The sequence below is a fragment of the Mustela nivalis genome (assembly GCF_964662115.1).
Source record: "Mustela nivalis genome assembly, chromosome: 1".
Classification (NCBI taxonomy): domain Eukaryota; kingdom Metazoa; phylum Chordata; class Mammalia; order Carnivora; family Mustelidae; genus Mustela; species Mustela nivalis.
Window position 1 is genome coordinate 180385458 of NC_139020.1, and position 25474 is coordinate 180410931.

The 25474-nt window shown below is 43.1% G+C and overlaps 1 protein-coding gene across 2 annotated transcripts in view; it reads left to right on the forward strand.

Annotated features, from left to right (window-relative positions):
• TAFA4 (TAFA chemokine like family member 4) overlaps nt 1-25474 on the forward strand; it is a 184732-nt gene that overhangs the window by 36128 nt on the left and 123130 nt on the right. The window contains exons 2-3 of one of the 2 annotated variants that reach the window (XM_082691333.1): nt 12071-12207; nt 18650-18765. In XM_082691333.1, coding sequence (XP_082547459.1) covers nt 12194-12207; nt 18650-18765 — 130 coding nt within the window. In that variant the 5' untranslated portion in view covers nt 12071-12193. The remainder of the gene's footprint in view (nt 1-12070; nt 12208-18649; nt 18766-25474) is intronic. The other variant, XM_082691334.1, reaches the window with a different exon arrangement.

Consider the following 25474-nt stretch of genomic DNA (forward strand, 5'->3'; position numbering starts at 1 on the left):
ACAATAAGACACTCTGGATTTTTTTTTCTTCTTTTAGATTCTATCTAAACTTTTTTTCTTCATTTGGAAAGACCTTATTAATGAGGTGGTTCTTTCTTTTGTACTAAGTCTCTCAGATGCGATGTGGTTTTTACACTTAGAGCTCATCTCAACTCTGATGGCAAGCTTTCCTTGGAAATATTTGATAGGTATTTCATAATGTTTACACATGCAAAAGCAGATATGTGGCTGGAATTTATGGGATGTTGTCCTTCAATGATGGCGAGTTGTTAGGAAGACTCTGTCCTTCTAAGAAGTCCCTCCTCAGACTGTGGGACGTTCTGAGCGGGATATTCTGTGTTGCACCAACCCCAGTCTTCAGTCTTGACTGAGCATGTACTATTTCTAGCCCCCACCCCATTTTTTTCCCCCTCTGTTTTATTTATTTTTTTTTATTTTTTTTATTTTTTAAAGATTTTTATTTATTTATTTATTTGACAGAGAGAAATCACAAGTAGGCAGAGAGGCAGGCAGAGAGAGAGAGGAGGAAGCAGGTTCCCTGCTGAGCAGAGTGCCCGATGCGGGACTCGATCCCAGGACCCCGAGATCATGACCTGAGCCGAAGGCAGCGGCCCAACCACTGAGCCACCCAGGCGCCCCTCCCCCTCTGTTTTAAACTCCCCTTTCCTCCCAGAGGATGGAATCTCTCAGCCCAGTTCGGAATCCTGAGTCCACTTCTTACTTGTTTCGTGTAAGTAAGCAGGAGGGCTTATTTTCTCCTCTGTTAAATAGAGGTTGACCAAAGGGGCACCTGGGTGGCTCAGTTGGTTAAGCCTCTGCCTTTGGCTCAGGTCATGATCCCAGGGTTCTGGGATGGAGCCCTGCGACAGGCTTCCTGCTCGGTGGGGAGCTTGCTTCTCCCTCTCCCTCTGCTTGCTGCTCCCTCTCCCTTTCTAACAAATAAATAAATAAAATCTTTAAAAAAATAAAGAGTGGGGTTATGGACATTGGGGAGGGTATGTGCTATGGTAAGTGCTGTGAAGTGTGTAAACCTGGTGACTCACAGACCTGTACCCCGGAGGATAAAAATATATTATATGTTTATAAAAAATAAAAAAATTATAAAAAAAAAGGGTAACAAAAGAATTAAAAAGAATTGCCTTCTCAGATTATTTCGAGGATTAGATGAGCAGAGAAATGAACTGATGGGTCCAGTGTTGGGCCCTGAGTACCTATCGTTAACATGTTACCACACTATCAGATTCTTTGATTCTATTCTCTTGACTTAAGATCTAAAACAATCAGGTAAAGTAAGGGCCTATTTAGCCAGAGTGATTCCATCCCATTAAACAGGGATTTTGTTGTTTATGCAGTAAAATTTAAACTGACCCTCCCCCCACTTCCCCCACCCAGGGGAACTTACTTAAAAGCAAGTCCTGGAAACCAATAGAATATGGTCGACCAGACCCTGATAACAGAGCCCAAATGCAGGAATGAGTCCAATGAGTTGGGTGAGGTGGAGACATATAATCAGTAGAGCGCGCATACTGTCTCCCTAGCTAGCAAGGAGTGTGGGCCCCGCCTTTTGGGCGCCAATTCTGACCAAGGTGATAGGCTAGTTCAAATAGCTACTAGGGGTGAATTGTAATTCAATTGGCCACCCATGTGGAACCTAGCATGACTGTGCAGCTTTCTCTGTGTGTTGCAATCTCATTGGCTACCTGTGTGTGGCCAGGCCCAACCACATGGCCTTTGCTCCATAAAAGTTAGTCTGTGAGGCTGGGAGGGGTCATGCTCTCTGTAAGAGGCGGCCCCCACTGGTCGGTTTGATTCTCGATGGTTGGTACGAAATACAGCTTTGCTTTATTTGTTCAGACTCACTCCTTTGATCACGGACCTATCATTGGGGGACCTTTATGGCTTTCCACTGTTTTCTAGGGTCCATGAATGTTTTTCTGGACTCTAGGATCAAACATATCAGGGTCTTACTTTCGGAGGCTATGACTGGTTTGAGTCACCGTGAACCAAGACTGAGCTCTGTTCAAGCTGTAAGATGTGTATCCTTGGAGTCCCTTTCCAACACATCCCTTTGCTTCATCTTCCCCCTGGCCCCCTCGCTGCTTGCTTCCCTCTGTTGTATGCAATAGACTTTGTTCCTCCCAGAAAGTAAACAGCACTGGTCCTTTGGCCCTTCCCCCCCATCCTATTACCTACCAGGAAACCCATTCATGAATCCTAATGTGATTCATTGCCTGTTAATTCCTGTGCTGTGTAGTGTAGGTGACATTTTTCATTTTATTATGTAGAAATAATGCTTCTACCCTTAGGCGGCCGTGTCAAGCTGGGAATTTTGAGTTTTGGGATGGTGAGTAGAATGGGTAGACAAAAGGGAAGTGGATGAAGAGAGAGGATAAATTGAACTTGTTTATATACTCATGTATTTGTCCCCATCAAAGCAGACTAGAGAAAGCCTTTAACAATATTCAGTGGAATGAAAGATAGAGGGAACATAGAAAAACTAAGTGTAAATTTAGTATATAAAGTACATGGTGAGAAGTTCTGTTCAGTTATGGGTGGTAGACAATAAATTTGGCTCTGAGCTTCCTAGTAGCTAAAGTGAAGGGTGAAATATAATTGACTCTAGGATGTGCAACATCTGAAGCATAAAAACTAGCATTCTTGGTGCCAAGACCTGAGGCTTGGACATTGTAAGTTGGTTTATTAGTTTTGTCTTCACACGGGGTGTTGGAGATAACTCAGTAATGTATGTAAGAGAAGACTTCATCAGTGTTCTATTCTCGAAGTTAGCTGACCAAATTCATTCTCTCTCTCTGTCTTAATTGCAGTGTACTCGCCACACAATTTTACATTAGTTTCAAGTCCAAATTCATTCTCATGCAGTTCTAGGTTGAGACCTCAATGTGCACCAAACAAGCAGTTGATAAAATGTTTTGCAAGTTTTACTACTCTTGAGGGGGTAGATAAGGCAGTTAGTAATTTTATTGCACTCACTGGTAAGATAGATGCCAGCCCTAGAGAGGATTAATGAAGGGAAAAGAGTTTTACCATGGGCTGGCTTAGGCACTCACTCATTCATTCATCAGCACTTACTGGGAACTTGTTATATGCAAGCATTGTTTTAGGCTTTGGAACATGAATTCTTCTCTGGCTCTTTTGTTGCCATCCTGCCTCAAGCCATCACCATGTCTCAGTTGGACTGGTGCAGTAGTCTCTCAGCATTAGCCCATCAGAGGGCATTCTCCATCCAGCAGCTGGAGAGTGCTTTCTTTCTTTCTTTCTTTTTTTTTTTTTTTTTAAGATTTTATTTATTTATTTGACAGACAGCGAGAGAGTTCACAAGTAGCCAGAGAGGCAGGTGGCAGGGGGTGGGGTGGGAAGCAGGCTCCCTGCAGAACAGAGAGCTGATGTGGGGCTCCATTTCAGGACCTTGAGATCATGACCTAAGCAGAAGGCAGATGCCCAACCCACTGAACCACCAGGTGCCCTTTTTTTTTTTTTTTTAGTATGTTATTTATTTATTTGACACAGAGAGAGCGTGAGTGCGCACAAGCAGGGGGAGCAGGAGGCAGAGGGAGAGGGGAAGCAGGCTTCCTGTTGAGCAAGGAACCCAACCTGGGGATCCCAAGACCCTGGGATCATGACCTGAGCCAAAGACAGACACTTGACTGACTCCACCCAGGCACCCTGGAGGGCCCTTTTGAAAACCTAGCCCATCTTCAATTTCTGTCCTTTTAAAACTCTCACCGCACATGTGGAATCGAATTCCAGCTCCGTCCTGTGATTTGCAGGCTCCCTTGCTCTCTGCCCTGGGACCTGTCTGACATCATCTCAAGTTCCTCACTCCTCTAGCTGCCAGCCCCCGTCCGCTCTGAATGTCTCTCTGCTCCCGACTAGACCAGGCTTCATTTGGCTTCAGACAGGCTCTCCCTGAGCACCCAGTCCAGGTAGCTTCTCGTCCAGCAAGACCAGCCAGTCTCTGTTTCCCTTTTCGTTTTCCTTTTCTTGGTTACACTTCTCTTAACCCACAGTTCTCTTACTCATGCTCATTTACCTGTCTGTCTCCCCTTGCTGGAACACAAGCCCCAGGCCACCCAGGACTTGATCTGTCCTCTGTGCTCAGCTCCCAGCATAGGGCCTGGAGCAGGAGAGTTGAAGTTGATTAAAAAAAAATACTTTACTTGTTTGAAGGAATCCTGCAGAGGTGACCCAGGAACGTGGAGACAACAGAGAAGATTGTCTCCAGCTCTTCTGTAGGACTTCCGCATACGGTCAGTCTCCCTTACCTGCCTCCTCTCTTTTCCCCCTTTCCCTGAGTTCTGTGGTTTCCTTCCGTGGCCCTTCCCCTCCTCCACCATCTCAAATCAGAGCAAAGCAAGACAAACCCACATGTGCATGCAGAACTTCCCTCATTAGCAACAAAAAACAAAACCGGAAATTTAAAAATCCCCAAACATTTACTCCTTTCTCCAAATAGTACTCTTTACTCCTTTCTCCAAATATTCCTTTATTCCTTCTTCGGACTGCATTGTTGCCTCTTCTGGAAAGTTTTCCTGGATTACAGAAGCCCTCCCTGATCTTACTTTTCTTGACATTGTTTTAATTTTTATCATTCTGAAAGACAACACCAACTATGGTGACCTACTGTCTTGGTTGCCCTGAGTGTGTTTGCCCTTTCCAGGTACACGATCACTTATGGGTGGACAGGAAATCAGTCTTACTCTTTATTTCCTCCCAGCATGTCCTAGTGTAAAGTCTAGGAGGCATTTAGTATATTCAGGCTGGGTATTTTGAGCATCTTTAAATAGCCTGGGGACTTTTGATAATAGATTTTAACATTGACTTGAGTTGTAGAAGTAACAGGGAGAAGCAACAAATACTAAATCCCAATATGGTCTTGTGTTTACTCTATGTAGTATTTCATATAAAGAATTACCATTTCATTTAGAAGCTGTTGGTCTGTTTTAACCATTTTTGTGATGCCATTTAGTGTGATATGGTTATATAAATTATTCAATATCTTATGTTTATTTAAGGATAGCTTATATTCTGTTTATAAATGTGGCTTTATTAAAAAATTAAAACATTCTCTAACAAAAATGTAGATCAGTTCACGTTAGCACGGTCAACAGACTTCCTTTTGTGGCCACTGGAGGGCACTGTTGCCAAACAAAAGATGATTTTCAGGTTGAAATTTAATAAAGGTTTAGATTAAGCTCTTAAGAAGCATTTATCCCACTAATAGATTAAAATGGCCAATATTGTCTGTAGTGGGTGTTGCCTTGCCATGCAATTTTGTCACAGCTGAATTTGCTGTGTATATATGTCCATGAGCTGTATGTTATCGAAAAAACTGTGTTTTTCCTAAAATGCTCTTGTGGGTCATTATTACAGTGGGACGGCACCTTGGCGGTCTTCTAGTTGAACTCTACTAGTTCACAGGTGAGGGATTTAGGGGCCTAGAAATGAAGTGACCATTCATTTGGGAGTGACACAAAAGACTTCCATTTTATTCATTTATTTAATCAAGCATATGTAACACCCACGATGTGGGCATTATGTGAGAGTTTAGGGTAGAGGAGACATAAGATATCATCCCTCCCGTCAAGAGGTTGAGATTTTGGACCTAAATGAAGAGACGCCGACTGACACCCCCCCCCCCGCCCCGCCCCCGACCTCAACCCCGTGCCCCAGCTAAGGCCATAACGATTAGAGTAGAAGTCCTGTTACTGATATTTATGTACAACTTACTTTACGAATCTTCTTTGTGTAGCAGTTCGTCACATTACATAAAAACTTTTTACATAAAAATTCCAAGTGTCTGGCGACTTGTGGGCAGCCTTCAAAATATTCTTTTGTTGGTCATTTATTATGTTAAAATCCTTGGACGCTCTGTTTTGATTATTTGAAAAATGAGAATGAGAGGAAAATTTCCAATTAAACACTGGGCTAATTAAAAGGAATAAACCTTCTCTGCAGTAAGGATAATTGGGCCTTGAGAGATTTATGGCTAAATTGCCATTACTGTTCACATTTGTTGAGCCCCAGACCTGGGCGATTTCACTTGGACAACAAGCTGTGGAGTCCTGCTGGGCGTCCCTGAATTCGGTGAGTCCATCTTATTTCACGGAACTTACCAGTCTGTTTTCTCTGTTTTATGTACCCAGGCTCTCGATGAGCCATTATCACTTAGCGATGATTGCTTTTGTACTTTTCATGGTCACTGGAAGGCTGGCGTTTTTCTTCATTAACAAAATGCACCGTTTGCCCATAATTCCACTAGGAAGGATTGTGCCACAGCGCTTAAATAAAGCAGCTCTGTGGTGTTAAGGAATTTCTCAGTTCTTAAAAATGACAGTGTGTGCACCTTATAAAAACACAGCATGTCTATTTAATTTATTTAATTCATCTCCAATTGGAAGAGCCTTTTTAAAGAACTCCCTACCACCTAATGCAGATGAGATGGTACTGGTAACACTTGAAATTAAAATGCCATTTATAAAATTCTTTAATATTTAATAGACACAGTTATTGTCTTTAATGGCTCATTTACGACGTGCTTTAATATGTTGTAAAATGGCTCGGTGGTAAATTCTTCCAGACGTTTTTAAGCAAGCAATAAAAAAGCAATTTATGACATGCATATACCACATTTCGGCAGAAAAAAGGGCCCACTTTAACATATGATGGTGAACATACTCTAAATTTGAAGTAATTCCATGCGTCATGTGATAATTATGAATGATAACCCAATGGAGACCTCAGCCATGCATCTGTGTTTGAAATATATTCACATAAGCGTCAATAACCTATTAAATACATTTACCTTCATCAGCCCACTCTTCAGTGGAAGAAGCTCATTAATACTGGTTTCAGAATAAATTTGTCAAGAGAGGGATTACATGTGGTTTTACATATTTTCACGGAAAAGCTGTTTGAAAATTTCCAGAAGACAATTCAATGTTTTTTATTTTTATTTTATTTTATTTTTTTATTTAAGCACCTGGAAATGGAAACATCTTTTCTCATTTCTGCCTGGAGAAATGACGAATTATTTTATGCAGGCAACTTCTGTTTCCAAATTTCCGTTGCTTATCAGACAAGACATCACTGTTGGGGGATCATCTTTTCACCTGGTTTCCACTCCAAACCCTCCTGCCCCCTTTCTTTTTTTGAACTCCCCAAACCTGGGTTGCTAATTCAGGATACATTTCTTATGTCCTCTTCGGTCTTGATTGAATAGACATTAGTGTGGCAAAGTGATTTATCACGATGTCCAAACGTAAGGGTGTCACATCTTCTATCAATACTTGGAAGAATTATTCCAGTTTGCAGCCTGGTACCTGGGAGGCTGAGAACTGGAGTCGCTAGACCATCCCAGTAGATCCTACTCTGGGAGATCGGTTGGACTGATGGCGAGTCTGGCGAGTTATGGCTACTCACTCGGAGGTGACATAGGGTAGAACCTACAACCCTCCCCCTCTGCTAGTGGGCAGGCAGGAAAGGGCAGTGCTGTTTAGTAGCTTGGGGACCTTTTGCTTTGTGAGAATGTTCTGTATTTTATTGTTTCAGAAATGTTTTCCTATTGAAGTTTGTCAGGAAATGAGTTTGAGTGGATGCATGGACAAAGATCCGCTTTTGTTTTGTTTTGTTTAGTTTTGATGCTGAATTCCTTCATTGATGAAGCAAACTAAGTGAGGGGTTAATAGAAACCCGCCTTGGCTCCCAGCTCTGATCTGCTTGCAAGTTCAGTCCAACAGCCTGGACGTGTTTTTCCAGAAACAGAATTCTCAACTTTAGGATGCTGACCAGTGTCTTGAATTCCCAAAGAAAGATAGATTTATTTTCAGTCTATTTACTAAAGCATGAAGAGGGACTAATTCTTTTTGGAAATGATTTTACAGGAACTGAAACAGTCGGTGCCTTGGTGTCAGATGGCTTGGATTTGAATCCTGGCCTGGCTGCTTGCTAGCTGAGTGACCTTGGGCAATCCCTTCTTCTCTCTATGCCTTACAGTCCTCATCTGTATGTCCGGATATACGTAAATCCTACTGTTCAGTGAACTTGTATTTTAAAGTGCTTGACACAGGGCCTGGCGCTATGTGAGTGCTTTTAATTTTTATTTATTTATTTATTTTTTCAATCATGGAAACTCAATGGCTTCCAATGACAGTTTTTTTTTTTTAAGATTTTTATTTATTTACTTGACAGAGAGCTATATATAGAGAGAGATCACAAGTAGGCAGAGAGGCAGGCAGAGGCAGAGGAAGAGGGAGAAGCAGGCTCTCTGCTGAGCAGGGAACCCGATGTGGGACTCCATTCTAGGACCCTGGGATCATGACCTGAGCCGAAGGCAGTTGCTTAACTGACTTAGCCACCCAGGCACCCCGTGAGTGCTTTTTTTTTTTTTTAAAGAATTTTATTTATTTGACATACAGAGATCACAAGTAGGCAGAGAGGCAGGGAGGGGGGGGGGAAGCAGGCTCCCTGCTGAGCAGAGAGCCCAATGCGGGGCTCGATCCCAGGACCCTGAGATCATGACCCAAGACAAAGGCAGAGGCTTAACCCACAGAGCCACCCAGGCGCCCCCTCTATTTTTTTTTTTTACCCTCAGAATCATTTGAAAATAAGATGGAGACATTTGTTTCTTTATCCTTAAATATTTTAGGGTGTATTTTTTTTTTTTTTTTTTTTAGTAATAAGGACATTCTCTTTCTTATCTACAATATGATCAAAGTCAGGAAACTTAATGTTGATACATTAATACCCTGTAATTTAATCTGCAAACTATATTGAGAAATTATTAATTGGCCCAATACTGTCCTTTAGAGCTGTGCGTGTGTGTATTGTATATGTGTATACGGCTGTTTGTGTGGATGTATATGTGTGCGTATGCAGTTTATTCTGAGGAAAGGTCTGCGTATTTGTATTTTTTTCTGGTCCCAAGATCCCACATATGGTCACAAATGCATTCCTTTGCCATGTGTCTCTCCTTTATTTGAAACCATTCCTTAGTTTTTTTTTTTTTGGGGGGGGGTCTTTCACGACCTTGACACTTTCAAAAGCAATTACGTTTTAGAATGTCCCTCAAATTTGAGTTAGTCTGATTTTTCATCCTGATTAGAGCTAGCTTTAAGGTCGTTGTGTCTTCCAATTCTAGAGGGAAGTGTGATATTTCATCATTGTAAATTTTTACACAAAATAGATGAAGAGGGGTTGGATGCTATATTGATTGACATGTGCGCAGTGAGGTGGGTATAGGAAAATCAACAGAGATATTCTGTGAGTGCTTATCTACAACAGGTAAATGACTGTATTCCAAAAGAATAATCCCCATAGGGGATTCAGCCCACTAATGGTGAGGGCAAATAGATCAAGAGAAAAGAGAGGTAAAACCTTACTGTTTCCTTGATAGAAAAAAAAAAAATCAAGTGTAGGCAGGATTTTTTCCTGTGTACAATGGAAATAAATAAAACATCACAAACCAGGTTCCTCTGGCTGGGAACCTCAAAGTGTCTTGGACCAAGAAACATAAATAGGCATTCTGCTTTTCTGTTGGACAAGAGTGATTGTCTCTGCACAGGAAAAGAGCACACCAGGGGAAAGATGAGAAATATAGCCTGGCATCTAAATGTGGAGTGAAGTTCATTCTGAGAATGATTGTGCACGTAAAAACATTTGTAATTTTTTTTTTTTTTTGAAAGAGAGAGAGAGAGAGAGCATGAGTTGGGGATGGTGGTGGGGGGAGGGGCAGAAGGAGAGGGAGAGAGAGACTCTTAAGCAGGCTCCACGCCCAGTGTGGATCCCATGTGGGGCTTCATCTCACAACCCGAGATCACCACCTGAGCCAAAATCGAGAGTCAGATGTTTAACCGACTGAGCCGCCCAGGTGCCCCAGAAAACATTTTTTCCTTAAGTCTAGATATAGGCAGTGCCTCTCATCCTGAATAATCTGAGACTTTTTAAATAAACAAATGATGGGATGGGAATCACTGTGCTATGGCTGGGAAGCAAAAGAGAGAGAAATGAAATGGCCGGAAGCAAATGCTTTTGCTGCTCTGCACAGAATTTTCTATGGCCTTGAATGCACTCAAGTTCAAGAAGTGACAAGAAAGAGTTAATCCCTTTAAGCTGGTGCCGGGGGTATGCCCTGGGAAAATCTGACCGAATGAGTTACTGCTCAGCCTAAAATTAAATTCCTGGCTCCTTGTCTGGCGTAGGAACTATTAGATCACATTTCTTTTCACTGATGGATCCATTTTTTAATGAATTGAAAAAAGAACCCCCAGTGGTTCCTTTTGTGTGAAGAAAACAAGATAAATATTAGCCAGGAAAGGTCATTTTGGTTTCCAATATGTGGGAAGTTCATTATGATGGATTCTGATAAATTAGACCGTGTATTTCTTTCCGATAAGAGAAGGTCACATTGTGCCCTTGGGTGGACATCAGGACAAACATACTTAATAAAGTTGGAGGAAGTGGGAGATGAACATTTGCCAATGTTTTATTTTTTCCCCGAATATCTTGTACTTGTACAGTTACTCAAAGCCACTCCTCTCCTGAGCTACTCACTCAAGACTGACTCTTTTTCCTCTGGTCCCAAAGGGACGGGTCTGCAAGCCCATTACCTACAGTGTTCTCTGGCAGACTTGTATAGTTACCTTCAGGGGAAGATAGCTAAAGAAGAGAAAAAATCTCAGATGTGCTTTGTGGCAGGTTTGTGATGGGTTCAACGGGATTCTAAAGTAACTAGACCGTGTCGCAAGATCATTTTTATCTCATATTTGCAACTTTAATATTTATCGACGCACATCATTGTTTTTCCCCCAACTCCACCACTGGAGGGATGTTTTAAACTTAGCAGAGTTAAAAACGGTGTGTTTCATGGTCCATTTTTTTTTTTTTTCTTGAGATGTCTTTGGTTTGGAAGCATCTAAATCCCTTTTGCAAAGATGTTTTTGCTAGTAGAAAAGTCCTTTCAGGTCTGTGCATTAAAGGAGTGTGTTGAATGTCAACTATGGTATTCACAAGCTTTCTTTGTATGTTGGTGGGATGTTTTCTGTTGGAGGGACGTTTCCTCTCTTCTTCTGGTTAACATTTTTCAGAAAGGAGCCTCACTGATTGGTTAGCAACGTCTGCAGGTTTATGTCCCGCAGAGCTAAGAATTCAGATCTTCAGGCTGGTTTTTCCAGCGCTGCATAGCGCTGGGGCAAGGGGCAGAACTCTTGGGAAGGGACCATCTCCATTTCTGCTCTCATCCCCTTGTTAATGACATGGGGTGAATGAAATTATGCATCATGAAGGTTGGGGATTCTCTGTCAAGTTTGGAATGCCTTTGCTGCTGAGATAACTTCTACTTTAAAACTGTATTCTGGGGGCACCTGGGTGGCTCAGTGGGTTAAGCCGCTGCCTTCGGCTCGGGTCATGATCTCAGGGTCCTGGGATCGAGTCCCGCATCGGGCTCTTTGCTCAGCAGGGAGCCTGCTTCCTCCTCTCTCTCTCTCTCTCTCTCTCTCTCTCTGCCTGCCTCTCTGCCTACTTGTGATCTCTGTCAAATAAATAAATAAAAAAAATCTTTAAAAAAAAAAACTGTATTCTGGGGGGCCTAGGTGGCTCAGTGGGTTGGGCCTCTGCCTTGGCTCAGGTCATGGTCTCAGGGTCCTGGGATTGAGACCTGCATCCGGCTCTCTGCTCAGCAGGGAGCCTGCTCTCCCTCTCTCTCTCTGCCTGCTTCTCTGCCTACTTGTGAGTTCTCTCTCTCTCTGTCAAATAAATAAAATCTTAAAAAAAAACCCAAAAAACTGTATTCTGTTACCTAATCTGCAATGAGTTACTGAGTGCTGGATTCTGTGTCTTCCCCCCCTCCTTTATTCAGAACCTTTACAAGTGTGGCTGCATCTGGCTCCCTCCCATCGTCCTCAAGCTGCAGGTTTCATGGCCAAAAAAAAAAAAAAAAAAAAAAAAAAATCCCCCAACCCCCCAAACCAAAGAACCATTATTTTGCTCCTGGAAATCTGTATCATTTCAGCATTAACAGGCTAATGATTTCCTGTCCTTGTTGTTTCTTATATAGGTCTTTCCAAGCTAAGATAATTTGTTGGAACTGCAGAAATTGTTGGCCCTCACTACAAATGGGAGTTTGGAGTTGCTCTGAAATCCATCTTGAAATAATTGTGCTTGACTGGAACCAAATCTTATGAAGTCACCAAGGTAAAATGATTTTAACAGACACCAGAGATGGTTTCTTTATGAAGCATTGAGAATTTAGCAAAGCGGAGAATCCTAGAGTTGATGATCCTTAATAAAAGGTGTCTTTTTTCATTGAATTTCTGAGTATTTTGGGAATCAAGTTTCTCAAGTTTTAGTTAGTTTCTCTTATTTTGGAAACCATTTCCATTTGCAAAGGAGCATTTTGGCTGCTTAACAGGGTGAAAGGTAAAATCTAAAGAGACACCAATTTTGTTTTACATTTGAACAAAATATTCTAGGGAGAAGAAATCGAAGTGGGAGAATGATGTTAGATGTGGTAGGTCAGAAGTCCTTGACTGGGTGTCTGGATTGTTGACTCCAATAAAGAATGATAGCAGGGGGAACCTGGGTGGCTCAGTGGGTTAAGGCCTCTGCCTTTGGCTCTGGTTGTGATCCTGGGGTGCTGGGATTGAGCCCCGCATCGGGCTTTCTGCTCCGTGGGGAGCCTGATTCCTCCTCTCTCTCTGCCTGCCTCTCTGCCTACTTCTGATTTCTGTCTGTCAAATAAATAAATAAAATTAAAAAAAAAAAGAATGATGGCAGGAAACACCTGCTTAAGGCACTGCAAGCTCACGCGGGAACCTGGTACATGGAATTGTCTGTGTACGCAGATGGATCAGGGATCTTCCCCACAGGTTGGAATGGCTGCCCTTAAGACTTCGGGCTTGGGCTTTTTTGTTGGGATCCAATCAGGAAAACAGACCATTCTGATAATGTGGGACAGAGAGAATTGAATTCAGGGAACCTAAATAAAGGGAGAGCCAGACAAGTCAAACAGAACATATGGAGGCAGCCCCGAGATAGGGAGCAGTAGGAAGCTACACCCTCCCCGGGGTCGGACAAAGGAAGGAAGTAGTGTTTGCTAGCACCTAGGGGACGGGACCCTCAGTGGGAGCTAGAACCAGAGTCGGTCTCCTGGCAGGCACTGGCACTTTGGAGGAGACATGACCACTCCATACATCTTGCTCCAGTTGGAGAAGGTGGGGAGGAATACCCCATCCTTTTTCTTCCATCCTCCAGGCTCTAGCTACTACCCCCTGTTGGTTAAATCCAGCTGATTCAGGGACCTGGACAACGCAGCTGATGGGAGTGACCTAGGGGAAGGGAAAAGAATGGATCTGAGGACAAAACAGGCCCAGGAGGGGATTGGCTTCCTATATGAAATCTCTTCCTATGACATTTTAATGGGCATGGTACGGTCTGTTATACCCCAGAGGATGGGTCTTCTCTTGAGGATGACTCCACAGCAAAGTAAATTACAAAGTAAATTACGGATATTGCACATGGCGTCTTCTGTTTGAAGATGGATGGTGATGGACTCTGCGATGCAGAAGGATTCATTCCCTCATGACCCAGAGTCCCCTTCTGGAATGAAAGGATTATTTCCCCCTTTAGGAATGAGGACACAGCCAACTGCAAAAGATGACCTAGAGCTTTCTTGAATTATTCTCAATCCAAAGAGACCCCTTGCCTAAAATTAACCATATTTTTAGGGGCAGCTCATATCCAACGATGGGTCAACATGAAAGGATAAAGCCTTGGCCCCCAGCTTGGAATCGCTGAGAAGGGGCATTTCAGCTTTGGAACTCTCCACTGGGTTCTCGGGGGCCTCTTCCTCCTTCTGTCCTGCCTTCTTCCCTCCCTGCTTTCCCCTTCCACAGGTGAAATCTCAGGACTGTTTCTGGATAAGTCTCCTGCTCACCAATTCCCCCAACCTTGGGACTCAGATCATCTCAAACATAGTCCCCAATTTGGTAAAACCCTTCCAGACAGGTTTAGGTGATGTCGGGACTAATAGGGAAACCAAATTTCACTGGTATGTGAGATAGGAGAGGTTAGAGACCACCTGAAAGACCTAGTCTGAATTTGGAGACTAAATTGTGTGAGACTTTATGGTTAGAGGCAGGAGAGCCACCCCATGAAGCAGAAGAAAAGTATTTAATGATACTCAGTGGAGGGTTAAGAATTAAGAAGACAATAGGGATCTGGGCCTCTGGAAATTGGATTAAGAACAAGAAGATGGGATTCAGAACCAGCTTGTGTTTGACAGGTTTATTAGCATGAGGAGAGAGAGCAAGGCGTACTTGCAGTTCTCAGCAATGTAGCTCACATCTCAGAAAATGGATGGTGGATACATGGACTGGGCAAGGGGTCTGCTTGTCCTCAGGTCAATCCAGCAGCACTGGGAGTGACAGCTGAAGAAAAGGGCAGTTAGGGAGAGCACATTCCCTTTGGGTAATGGTTTCCTCAGAGCCCATTTTCAGTGATATAAATCTAGAGGTTAACTTGTGTGATTAATCATTTAAACTAATTAGATTGAATACCTACTTGGACGTTTGTAAACCACGTGTATGGATAAAATTTTGTGATTGGGTGGTCTGCCCAATTTTGGTAGACAGAGTTCTAAGATGGCCCCTAGGACGTGTACCCTTTTGTGTGTACGACCTGGGTTATCTCCTCCCCTTGAGTGTGGACACGTTTGTGAATATGATGGGGGTTCCCTCCTGCGGCTAGGTTATGGTTATATGACCAAGATGAAGGGATTTTTGTCAATGTAATTAAGGTCTCAAATATATTGATGTTGAATTAATGAAAAGGGAAATTATCCTGGATCGGATTGACCTGACCAGGTGAGCTCTAGTGAAGGACTCCGCCTTTCCTGGAAGAAGAGATTCAGCCTGAGGAGGGTCCATGTATGTGGTCAAGTTTAGGATGCCACCTCTCAGAGCTGATAGTAAGAACATAGGACCTCTGAGAGGATGCCACCTCTCAGAGCTGATAGTAAGAATAGGACCTCGCTTATAGGGGCATATGGAAATGGATTTTGCCAGTAGCGTGCAGGTGGTTAGGAGCAATTCTTTCCCCAGTTGAGCCTCTAGATGAGGACACGCCCAGATGACATTTTGATTCCAGTCCTGGGTGTCCCAGAGCAGAGGACTTGGCTGTTATGTGCCAGACTTCTGAATTAAGGAAATTATTAGAAACTGTGGAAACCATGTCCATATTGTTTCAACTGCTAAGTTGGGCAGTTTATTTGTTACGTCAGAAGAGAAATGAATATCCTCTTTATCTGATTCCTTCAAATGCTTTGTTTGGGGGCCACTAAGTTTGCTGCAAACTGGAAGCCAAGGTGCCTTATGCAGCCTGAAAATGTGTGTTACTTGGTCTATTTTGCGCTCTGTTTTAAAAATAAAACAAACGGAATTAGTTGCCAACATATAAACTGGGAAGATTGTATGCCAGAGTCCAGGTTCTCTTGAGAAGTTAGTCCTGGGATCCCTGGGCTCACATTTCTACACTACAGTGACAGGCTGAGGTGGTGACAGCTGCCCCCAGGTGGGTCTCCAGAGCGGGCCTCCACAGCCCCTGTCATTCACGAGGGCCTTAGGTCCCGCCAGCCTACTCATTCACTTGTGGGCATTTGAATTTTTGACCTGTTGGGAAGAGATTATGTGACCATTCATCAATAACTAATATTGGAGTTAACAACTGGAATTTTAAAGACATGGGTGGGACAGAGCACTTCATCCACAAAGTCAGCAAATGCAGAAACTACATGCTTTCCCTAATTAGTAATAAATTAATAATCAGTTCCCTGAAATGACAATATAATTAAAGACAGCTGATTCTCGAACAACACAAGGGTTGGGGAAGTTGGCTTCCCAAAAACTTAGTCACTCAGAGCCTACTGTTGACTGGAAGTCTTACCAATAACATGAACAGTCAGTTAACACGTATTTTATATATTATATGTGTTACCTACTGTATTCTTGCAATAAAGTAAGCTAGAGAAAAGAAAATGCTATTTTAAAAAATCTTAAGAGGGATGCCCGGGTGGCACAGTTGATTAAGTACTTGACTCTTGGCTTTGCTCGGGTCCTGATCGCAGGGTTGTGGGATTGAGCCCGAGTCTGGTTCCATGCTCAGCATTGGGTCTGCTTGGGACTCTCTCTCCCTCTGCCCCACTGCTTTAAATAAATAAGTCTTTTAAAAAAAATCCTAAGAATGAAAATACATTTATAATACTACAATGTATGGCAGAAACTCCATATGTAAGTGGACCCACACAGTTCACACGTGATATTCAAGGGGCAGCTGTGCTTGTACTGAAGCTCATGTAGACCCACCTATTTTCTTTGCCACTTTTGGAACTGCTCCTGGGGTGTCTATCTCTCGCGTGTGCAAGGTGAAGTTGGGGAGACAGAGGGTGGTGCTTTGAGAAATTAAAGCACCTGCAGGGCCTTTCAAGCAGAGAGATCTGATGTTCCCATGTCAGTTTGGAATGCTCAGGATTTCCAAGGCCGAGGGCAAAGAGAAGCCAAGACTTTGTGTTTCCTTGAATGCGGAGTTGTTCAGATATGATCTTAGAACCTTGTGTTGCCCTGCCTGCTTCAAAGGCAGACTGAGTCTCACATCAATGAATGGAATGATACCTTTCAACAAGATCTATTTGACTACATTGCGAGAGGCCAAGAGAGAAGGGTGGGGGTAGAACCTGTTCTCTGGAGTATGATTTGGGTGCTAGGTCCCTAAGACTGTGTTTTCTCTCAGGCACAGTCTTAGGGTTCTGGTTGGGATGCTGCTGGTCTCTGACACCCTTCCTTTCAGAACTTCAGGAACTCTGCCTCTTGTGGGGCAAACTGGACTCCAACCAGTGTTTATATATGGCATTATATGTATGCATATGTGTGTGTGTATATAAATCATATAAATATAAATATAAATATACGGGGTTCCCTTGACACGATGAGGTCAATGATATCATAGATATCACGATACCTGTGCCAGGCAGAGCCTAATGTCACTGGAGTTTCAGATACCAAACTCTCTGCCCCACTTTGTCTGAAAAAGTTAATTAAAAAAAAATAGCAAACAAAAGTTAATCTAATTCTAATTTCCCTAAAATGTCAAAAACAGGAGGAAATTAGTGGAGATGTCAACTATCCTTCAATTACAATAAGAAGAAAATTGAGGGGAGAATGCATTTTTAAAAAAGATTTTATTTATTTATTAGAGAGAGAGAGGGGCAGAAGGAGAGAGAGTATCTCAAAACAGACTCTTCACTGAGCACAGAGCCCTTGGGGCACGATCTCACGACTCTGAGTTCATGACCTGAGCTGAAGTTAAGAGTTGGATGCTTAACTGACCGAGCCACACTCAGGCACCCTGAAAATGCTTTTTTGATATTTTCCTTTTATTTCATTTCTTTTGGGTTTGTTTGAGAATAGTAGACTATATGTATATACACATTTGTGAACCGAATTTGACAATTCAGTTGTCTAAGCAACTGTTTCGATACTTTCCATCTGCATGAAGTGAAGTTTATTTATCTTTGCTGTATAGAGATGTAATTGACACATAACATTGTGTATGTTTCAGGTATACAATGTGCTGATTTGATATATATATTGCAAAATGATGATCATAGTATTATCTATCACCTCCATCCTGTCCATAATTACCATTTCTTTTTTGTGGTGAGAACATTTAAGATCGACTCTTAGCAACATTCGGGTATATATATAAAGAGTTATTAGCTATAATCACTGTGCTGTACATTAGCGCCCCAAACTGGTTAATCTTGTAACTGAAAAGTTGTACCTTTTGATCAATATCTCCCCATTTTTCTCACCTCCCAACCCGTGCTAACTATCGCTCTACTCGGTTTCTCTGAGTTTGTCTTTTTTCAGATTTCCCATATAAGTGGGATACAACAGTATTTGTCTTTCTCCATCTTATTTCCTTTAGTGTAATGCCCTCAACGTCCATCTGAATTGTTGCAAACAACAGGATTTCCTTTTTTTCTCATGGTTGAATAGTATTCCGTTGTGTATACATACCACATCTTTATGTGTTCATCTGTCGACATCCATAAGAAATTAAATTTATTTTACATTCGCCTATATTTGGCCATATTCCCACCAAACTTTGAGACTGAAAATCATTTATTAATATGCACTCAGAGAAACCAGGAGAAAAGTCTCAGGCTGAGTGTGACCATTTCTGTGATTTCTCTGAGATGCAGAAACCATGTCTATTTTATCTGAATCCAGCTCTTCGTGTGTAGCTTTCTAATTTCATGATATAAAATAGTATGTTACCCCCATCTTCTATGAGGAAAAGTCAGGCTACACAGTGGGGCTTCGTAAATAGACTTCTCATTGAAGCATGTTGCTAACTTGGAAAACTCGTAATTATAAGAAGCGTTCATTGGAAATTGAGTTAACGCACAGTAGGAATCAGGTTTGATTTGCCTTCAGTGTCCTTGGGGGAAAAGAAGTCCGGCGCTGAGCACCTCTCACTTGCTGTTTTCTTCCAGTTTCCCCCAGGTCGTGCTTGCGTGTTTGCCCCAGAGCCTCACCTCCCTGAGCCCTCACTGACTTGTGTCTTGCTTTCTCTCCAGGATGAGAGTCTGTGCTAAGTCAGTGTTGCTGTCACACTGGCTCTTTCTGGCCTACGTGTTAATGGTGTGCTGTAAGCTGATGTCCGCCTCCAGCCAGCACCTCCGGGGACACGCAGGTAAGCCCTTTAAGCTCATTATGCACCACTGAGATCAATTAATAAAACCCTTTCCAACGTCAGTGTCCACATTTTAGACACAGGTAATTGACAAGAGCTTTTGATGGTGTGTAAATAATCCGAGCGAACCTGAGCTCCATCAGGGCGATGCTGTTCAGTGGTTTGGTGCTGAAAGAGTGTTCTAGACACTTTTAAAGGATGGTTTCCAGGTGTTTTCCTTTCCTGAATACATTTCCATTCTTAGAGTGATTTTTCTCCAAGAATCCTGGAAATCGAGCGTCCCTTTCTCTGCATATGTATTACTCCTCTAGGTTCCTCTGAAGGCAGGACATCTTTACTGGTAAACTTAAACACTTCCAGGGCTACAGTGAAGCGGTCAGATAATCTAAGACCACTTGGTGGAGAAAAGATGGTGAATGATTTAAAAAAACAAAGAAGAAAGAAAAGAAAAAAAGCGACGGTAGCTTTTGCATGGGACCTAAAATAAAATGTGTCTAAAGGTTTAGAGAATCATTCTCGTAATTTCTCTTGAGACCCTTGTGTATACTTTGTTTATTTCTAAAAATGTTGAAAATAATCACTTGAGTCTCTCTGTGTGTGGGTGCAGGTGTATGTGTGTTTCTGCCCCTCCCCCTCTCATTGTTACATCTACATTTAAAATGATACAGACTTGGGAACTCCTCAGTGCAATGTGTTTTCCTGAGCCATTTCTATTTGTTTGTAGACTCATTGCCAAATAATTAGTTAGCCGTCATTGCATTAGTAATTTGAAGTGTGGCAATGCCAGGCTTTCTCGGACCGCTTAGTGAAAAAGTGAGTCTCAGACTCTCAACCAGATAAAATCCTAAATTCTGCCTCTTACGGGTTTAATGTATCAAGTTTGTTAGATATCCTTACCCTCAGACGTATACCAGGCTGTGCTTTCCACTCAGTTATTCTGATATTTTAAGGTTAAGACAGCATATTAGGCTTACCATGATTTTAAAAAATCTCTCATGGTTCATTTTTTCCCGCCTCCAGTGAGAGTTCAGAGAAGACGAGAAAAATAATTGAAATTTTAATGAATCAGCATAAAATCAATACTATTTGGCTGCTGTGAAGTGCCTACAGCTAGTTGGTCATGGCACTGTGTATCTTTTGATGAGCTTGTTCTGAAGGATAGAGTGTTTGAAGTCATTAGTCTTATCTGTTTAATTCATATCTCTTCTTGGGTGGAGGCTGAGAGTCTGAGTAGCAATCAGGCAGAACATTTCAGTGGGGCAGGTTATCAGAGCAGATTTCCAGACTAACAGGAACTCAGCTTGAGAGATTGTGTTGAAAAGGGATTAGGAGTTGAAGGAAACAGGGGACAGGACTGAACCTTCAATTTTTATCCATGCGGCAATCCTCATTTCTTTGAATTTAGAGAAGGCACAAGGACAGAGATAAATCTAAATTAAGATTAGAATTATGTGCACAAGAAATACGGACAATATCTTCTCTATAAGCCAAGACTCAATAGCCCTCGGGACAGCAAGAAGTCAGAGCAAAGCCTTGGCAAATCATGCTCAAGGAATGAAATTTTCAGCCCTAGAATTCCTAGCTGGTTTTATTTGGATTCCCAGCACATGTCCTTTGGCTTTTAAGGGATTCCTCCTGCTTTCATCTTTGGGATTTAAATCTTTCTCACCCCTTGTCTGAACAACCATCAAAGGAGACAGGACTGGTTCCTCCCTGCAGGGGGCTCAGTGTTCTCATTTTCTTACTGCATGCACACATGAGTGCATGTGTATGATATGCATGAGATACAAAGATTTATTACGAAGTATTGGCTCACACAGCTGTGTTGGCTGAGAAATCTCATGATCTGCAGTCTGCGAGCTGGAGACCCGGGGAAGTCAGTGATGTGGTTTGAAGGTCTGATAACCAGGGAGCCGGGATGTATTCTAGTCCAGGTCTGCAGGGCTGAGCACCAGGAACAGTGAAGGCACCAGAAGACTGGTGTCCCAGCTCAGCAGTCTGGCAAAGAACCAAGTCAGCTTTCTCCCACCCTTTTGTGCCATACAGACACACCTAGAAATAATGTACAATCAAATATCTGGGCGTCCCATGGCCTAGTCAAGCTGCATCACAGCTGTCCTTCCAGGAAAAAGGAACACTTCCCCTAGTATGTGTGTATGCACTTACCTCTCACTATGCCCCTGTTTTGATTTTTTCCCCCCCATTTAACGACAGAGTTTATTTATTTATTTATTTTTAAAGATTTTATTTATTTATCAGAGAGAGAGGGAGAGAGAGCAAGCACAGGTGGACAGAATGGCAGGCAGAGGCAGAGGGAGAAGCAGGCTCCCCGCCGAGCAAGGAGCCTGATGTGGGACTCGATCCTAGGACGCTGGGATCCTGACCCTAGCTGAAGGCAGCTGCTTAACCAACTGAGCCACCCAGGCGTCCCAACGACAGAGTTTATAAATCTTTTCATTTGAGTGCTTACAGATCTATCACTCTGTGTAACACCGCATAGTCCTCTATGGTAAGGACATGCCATACATGATTAGGTCCCTTCCCATTTTTGTGGACACTTGACTTGTTACCGTATTTATACAAATATATATGTTCCGACGCCAGGTGAATTCCTAGTAGCGAGATCTTGAGTTCAAGTGCGTGCACATGTTTTAGCGAGAGTAGCCCGACTGCTGTAACCAACACACCGAATACAAAAATGGCTCAGCAAAGGGAGGTCTGTTTCTTGCTCCTGAGTCTTTGCGGTCGGGGGCCAATGTATCCTCTCGAGGATTCTCCTGTATTGCAGTCTTTCTAGAACCCGCGGTGGTTGAAGTGCTAACATTTTCAATTTGTGGCTGCTAAGGTTGTCCTAGACAGGCCGTCGTTCCAGCAGGCTGCAAGGTGGAAGTTCCAGCAGGTTGCAAGGTGGAAGTTCCAGCAGGCTGCAAGGTGGAAGTTCCAGCAGGCTGCAAGAGGAAAGTTCCAGCAGGCTGCAAGGGGAAATGTGCCGAGGGTTCAGCTGGCAGGTGTAAGGAGCCCCCGCAAATGTGGGCGGGGTCTCGTGCGCTGCGCGGCCATTGGCTGGAGCCCAAGCCCATAAGCGCATCTCGGGGCGGGGCAACGGGAGAACGTCCTAGCCGGGGACCCAGGTGGACCAGGAGAACCGCAGTTCTGGTGCGTCTGGGGCAGCTTCCGATGCAGCGCATTCGTGGTTTAATGGTGCCAGAGCGACCTTCTAGACTTCTGGACTTACTTATACTTCCACCCACAGTCACAGTGCGATAACGCCCATTTCCCTGTTCCTTTTTCGACTCCCGGTGCTAGCAAGTTTTGTTTTTGTGCCCATCTAGTAATGAAAACGTGTCCATTCAATGGCCTTGTATCTCTTTCTGACCGATGACGCCCTTAATGTGCTGGTGGGCTGTTTGTTTTTGTTTAAGCTATTGCATTTTTTTCTTTTTCTTTAAAAGATTTTATTTATTTATTTTGGTATTTATTTTTATTTATTTATTTTTTTATGGATCATATCTTCTTTTTTTCTTATTTTTATTTTTTAATAAACATATAACGTATTATTAGCCCCAGGGGTACAGGTCTGTGAATCGCCAGGTTTACACACTTCACAGCACTCACCATAGCACATACCCTCCCCAATGTCCATAACCCCATTTTTAAAAAAGATTTTATTTATTTGACAGAGAGTTCACAAGTACACAGGCAGACAGAGAGAGAGAGGGGGAAGCAAGCTCCCTGCTGAGCAGGGAGCCTGATGCAGGGCTCAATCCCAGAACCCTGAGTTCATGACCTGAGCCAGAGGCAGAGGCTTTAACCCACTGAGCCACCCAGGCGCCCCTAAGCATGTTTTAATCCACTTTTCTGTTGGCTCTATTGATTGTTTACTCGATGATGGGCAAAAGGCTTTTGCAGATTGAGGATGTTGGAGGGCTTTGACCATCCCTTTCCTCATTCCGTCCCACTTCCCTGCATCCCTCCCATTCTAGTGATGCTTGGGGGTGGGGTGTGTGTGTATGTGTGTGTGTGTGTGTGTGTGTGTGTGTTTGTGTGTGAAAGAGAGAGAGAGATGGGGAGAGGGTTGAGGACTGCTATAAATGTCCACTAATGACCTTCAGGGGAAGGAAGTCTAGTATCCTTGCAGTGGCCATGTGGTTTTCTTCCTAGTATGGAGCTCAGCTGATGGAAAACTCAGGGTCGGAATCAATGGAGGGTGGGGGAGGCTGTCTATACAGAGATGCTGAGAAACTGGGCAGGTTTTACTCCACTGTGGGGGTACCCAACGCAGCTCCAGGGCAAGCTGCTGAGGGTTAACTGCAGAAGACTCTGTGTCCAAAAGGCCTCTTGTTACTGTCCCAAGTGCTTTGTGGTTTGTGCTGACCAATTAAGGGAACTGTGGCCCCAGGAATCCCTAGTTAGACGATAGTGGCTTGTCGATGGTTGGGTATCAACAAGGAGAGACTTCACAAGGGCTCGCCAAGATAAAGGGGAGGAAGGTGGGACTTATCCTCAGTTTTGAAAATAAGGTACTAGGTGTGGCTTGAAGTTTTTATTTTATTTCAAGCATTAAAAAACCAAACCTAATGAGACCCCACCGGATTTTCATAGGATAAGTGGTGGGAGTTTTTCTTTAAGGCAAAATGGCTTTCATAAGCGTCTGTAAGAGTCCAGAAGTGGTATTTTTAAGGAAATAGAAAACACAAAAGACCACCTGTGTGTGTGCGCGCGCGTGTGTGTGTGTGTGTGTGTTTTAACTTGAGGTAATGGTTGAGTGTGAGACGATGTGGGTTTTTGTAGCCTCAAGCTATAGAAAAGGTGAAGGGGACAGTTCATAGGTCAGTTTCTTTTGAAAGGAAGCCAGAGTTAACTCTTATTTCTTCCGCTAGCAGTTTCTCCTTTGGTTCTTTTTTTTGGTTTGCTTTGTTTTTTGCTGTAAGCAGCACCGTTTCCCCACAAGAGGGCAGCAAATGTAACGCGGTGGAAAGACACAGGCTGTTTCAGAAATTCGAGAATCCTGTGGAATTAATCCTGTGGGGATCTTTGCAGAAATTTCATCTGATGTAGGTAGGCGTGAGGAGTTTGGGACAGTAAGCACCCCACATACTTGAGATTTAGTCCTAGGAATAACTGGACACTTCAAAAATTAACAATTTCCCCTCTGAAATCAGAACCAGAGCTTGTCTCCTGATGTAACAGAGAGACAGGAACTTCGATGCTGCTGGTTTGCAAATTCATTTCAGTGGTTCTGTTTCCCCAAGGGAGCTTTAAGTAGGACCCGGTTGGGGATGTGTAAATTGCACAAAAATGCTGTGCTGCTTAGCTACTATTTAATATATGTTTCGGTGTAAGCCTCCTATGTAGTATACTCTGTCCAGGTGGACAAAGAACCTGTAAAATCGGAGCGCATCTGGGAATGAAGAAGGGAATCAAGTGTTTGGGCTCTGGAGTCAAATAGAATCCTGATTCTGCACATCTGGCTGTGTGACTTTGTCCAGGCTACTTAACCTCTCTGAACCTGCATCATCGTCTGTGAAAATGAAATGATCTACTTGTTTCTCTTATGAGGTTATTAGGATGACTGAATAAGACAAAGTAGGCGGGTGGATTAGCATGGTAAACATTCCATAAATAGTAGCTATTTATATATTTAGAGGCATCCAGAAGGAGAGGGAGTCTGGAAATGTTCATCTTTGACAATAGTTGAGGGCTGTGGGTAGGTGCAGGGAAATAGATCAATGCCAGGAGAGGTTGAAACTTTATTGCGTATAAGAGACAAAGGCTTGTTTTTCATTGTTCTAAAAGGCGGACTGTAATGAAGAGCATTGCTTTATGAAGACTGATGTTTCCGCTCAACCCCAGGCAAGAAGGAGAAAAGGAATATTTAACAAATAAGGCCTCACCAAGCTGGGGATCGAGTGACCTGGAGGTGCGGGAAGCTGGGCGGGTGCCAAGAATTGTGACAGGTCTGAGATTTCCCCCTGCTTGCCAGCTAATAAGCTAGCCAGTCACAGTTGGCGGGGTGCTGGTGGGAGACTGGACGTGTCAGAAGTAGAGGATTTTATTGTTTATGGCACAATGAGTTGTACAAGCTGCATGTGTGCTTGGTTCTCCTTTTCTTCTTGGGCGGGCTATCAAGCCAAGTTGGGACTCAGTCTCTTGTTCTGTAAAGTGGGGACAATGAAAGAGAGAGTCGTGTTAGGGTTGTAAGTAGCTGTCCATCATAAGCACACCCAGTTGGATTGTGTTTTGATTTATTGTGCTCCATAAGACTGGAGTTTTGTTGTTGTTGTTGTTTGTCTGTTTTTTAACAAACAGAAGGCTTGTGGCAACCTTGCATCCAGCAAGCGTACCGGCGCCATTTTTTTTTGCAATAGCATTGGCTCGCCTCCTGTCCCTGAATTCCATTTAGGTAGTCCTCGAAACATTTTAAACTTTGCCATGGCTGTATTTGCTATGGGATCTGCGATCAATCAGTGATGGGAACTCTGTGAGCTCAGAGGATGGTTAGCATTTTTTGTGGTAAAGTATTTTTAAATTAAAGTATGGACATCGTTGTTGTTGGTTTTTTTTGGACATAACTGTAGTTCATAATAGACCACAGTATATTGTTCACATGATTTTTCCATGCACTGGAAAACAAAATCCACTGTCTGGATTGTGATGTTGACCTCCTTGCCATGCTCTGGAACTGCCCCTGCAGGTTACCTCCAAGCCG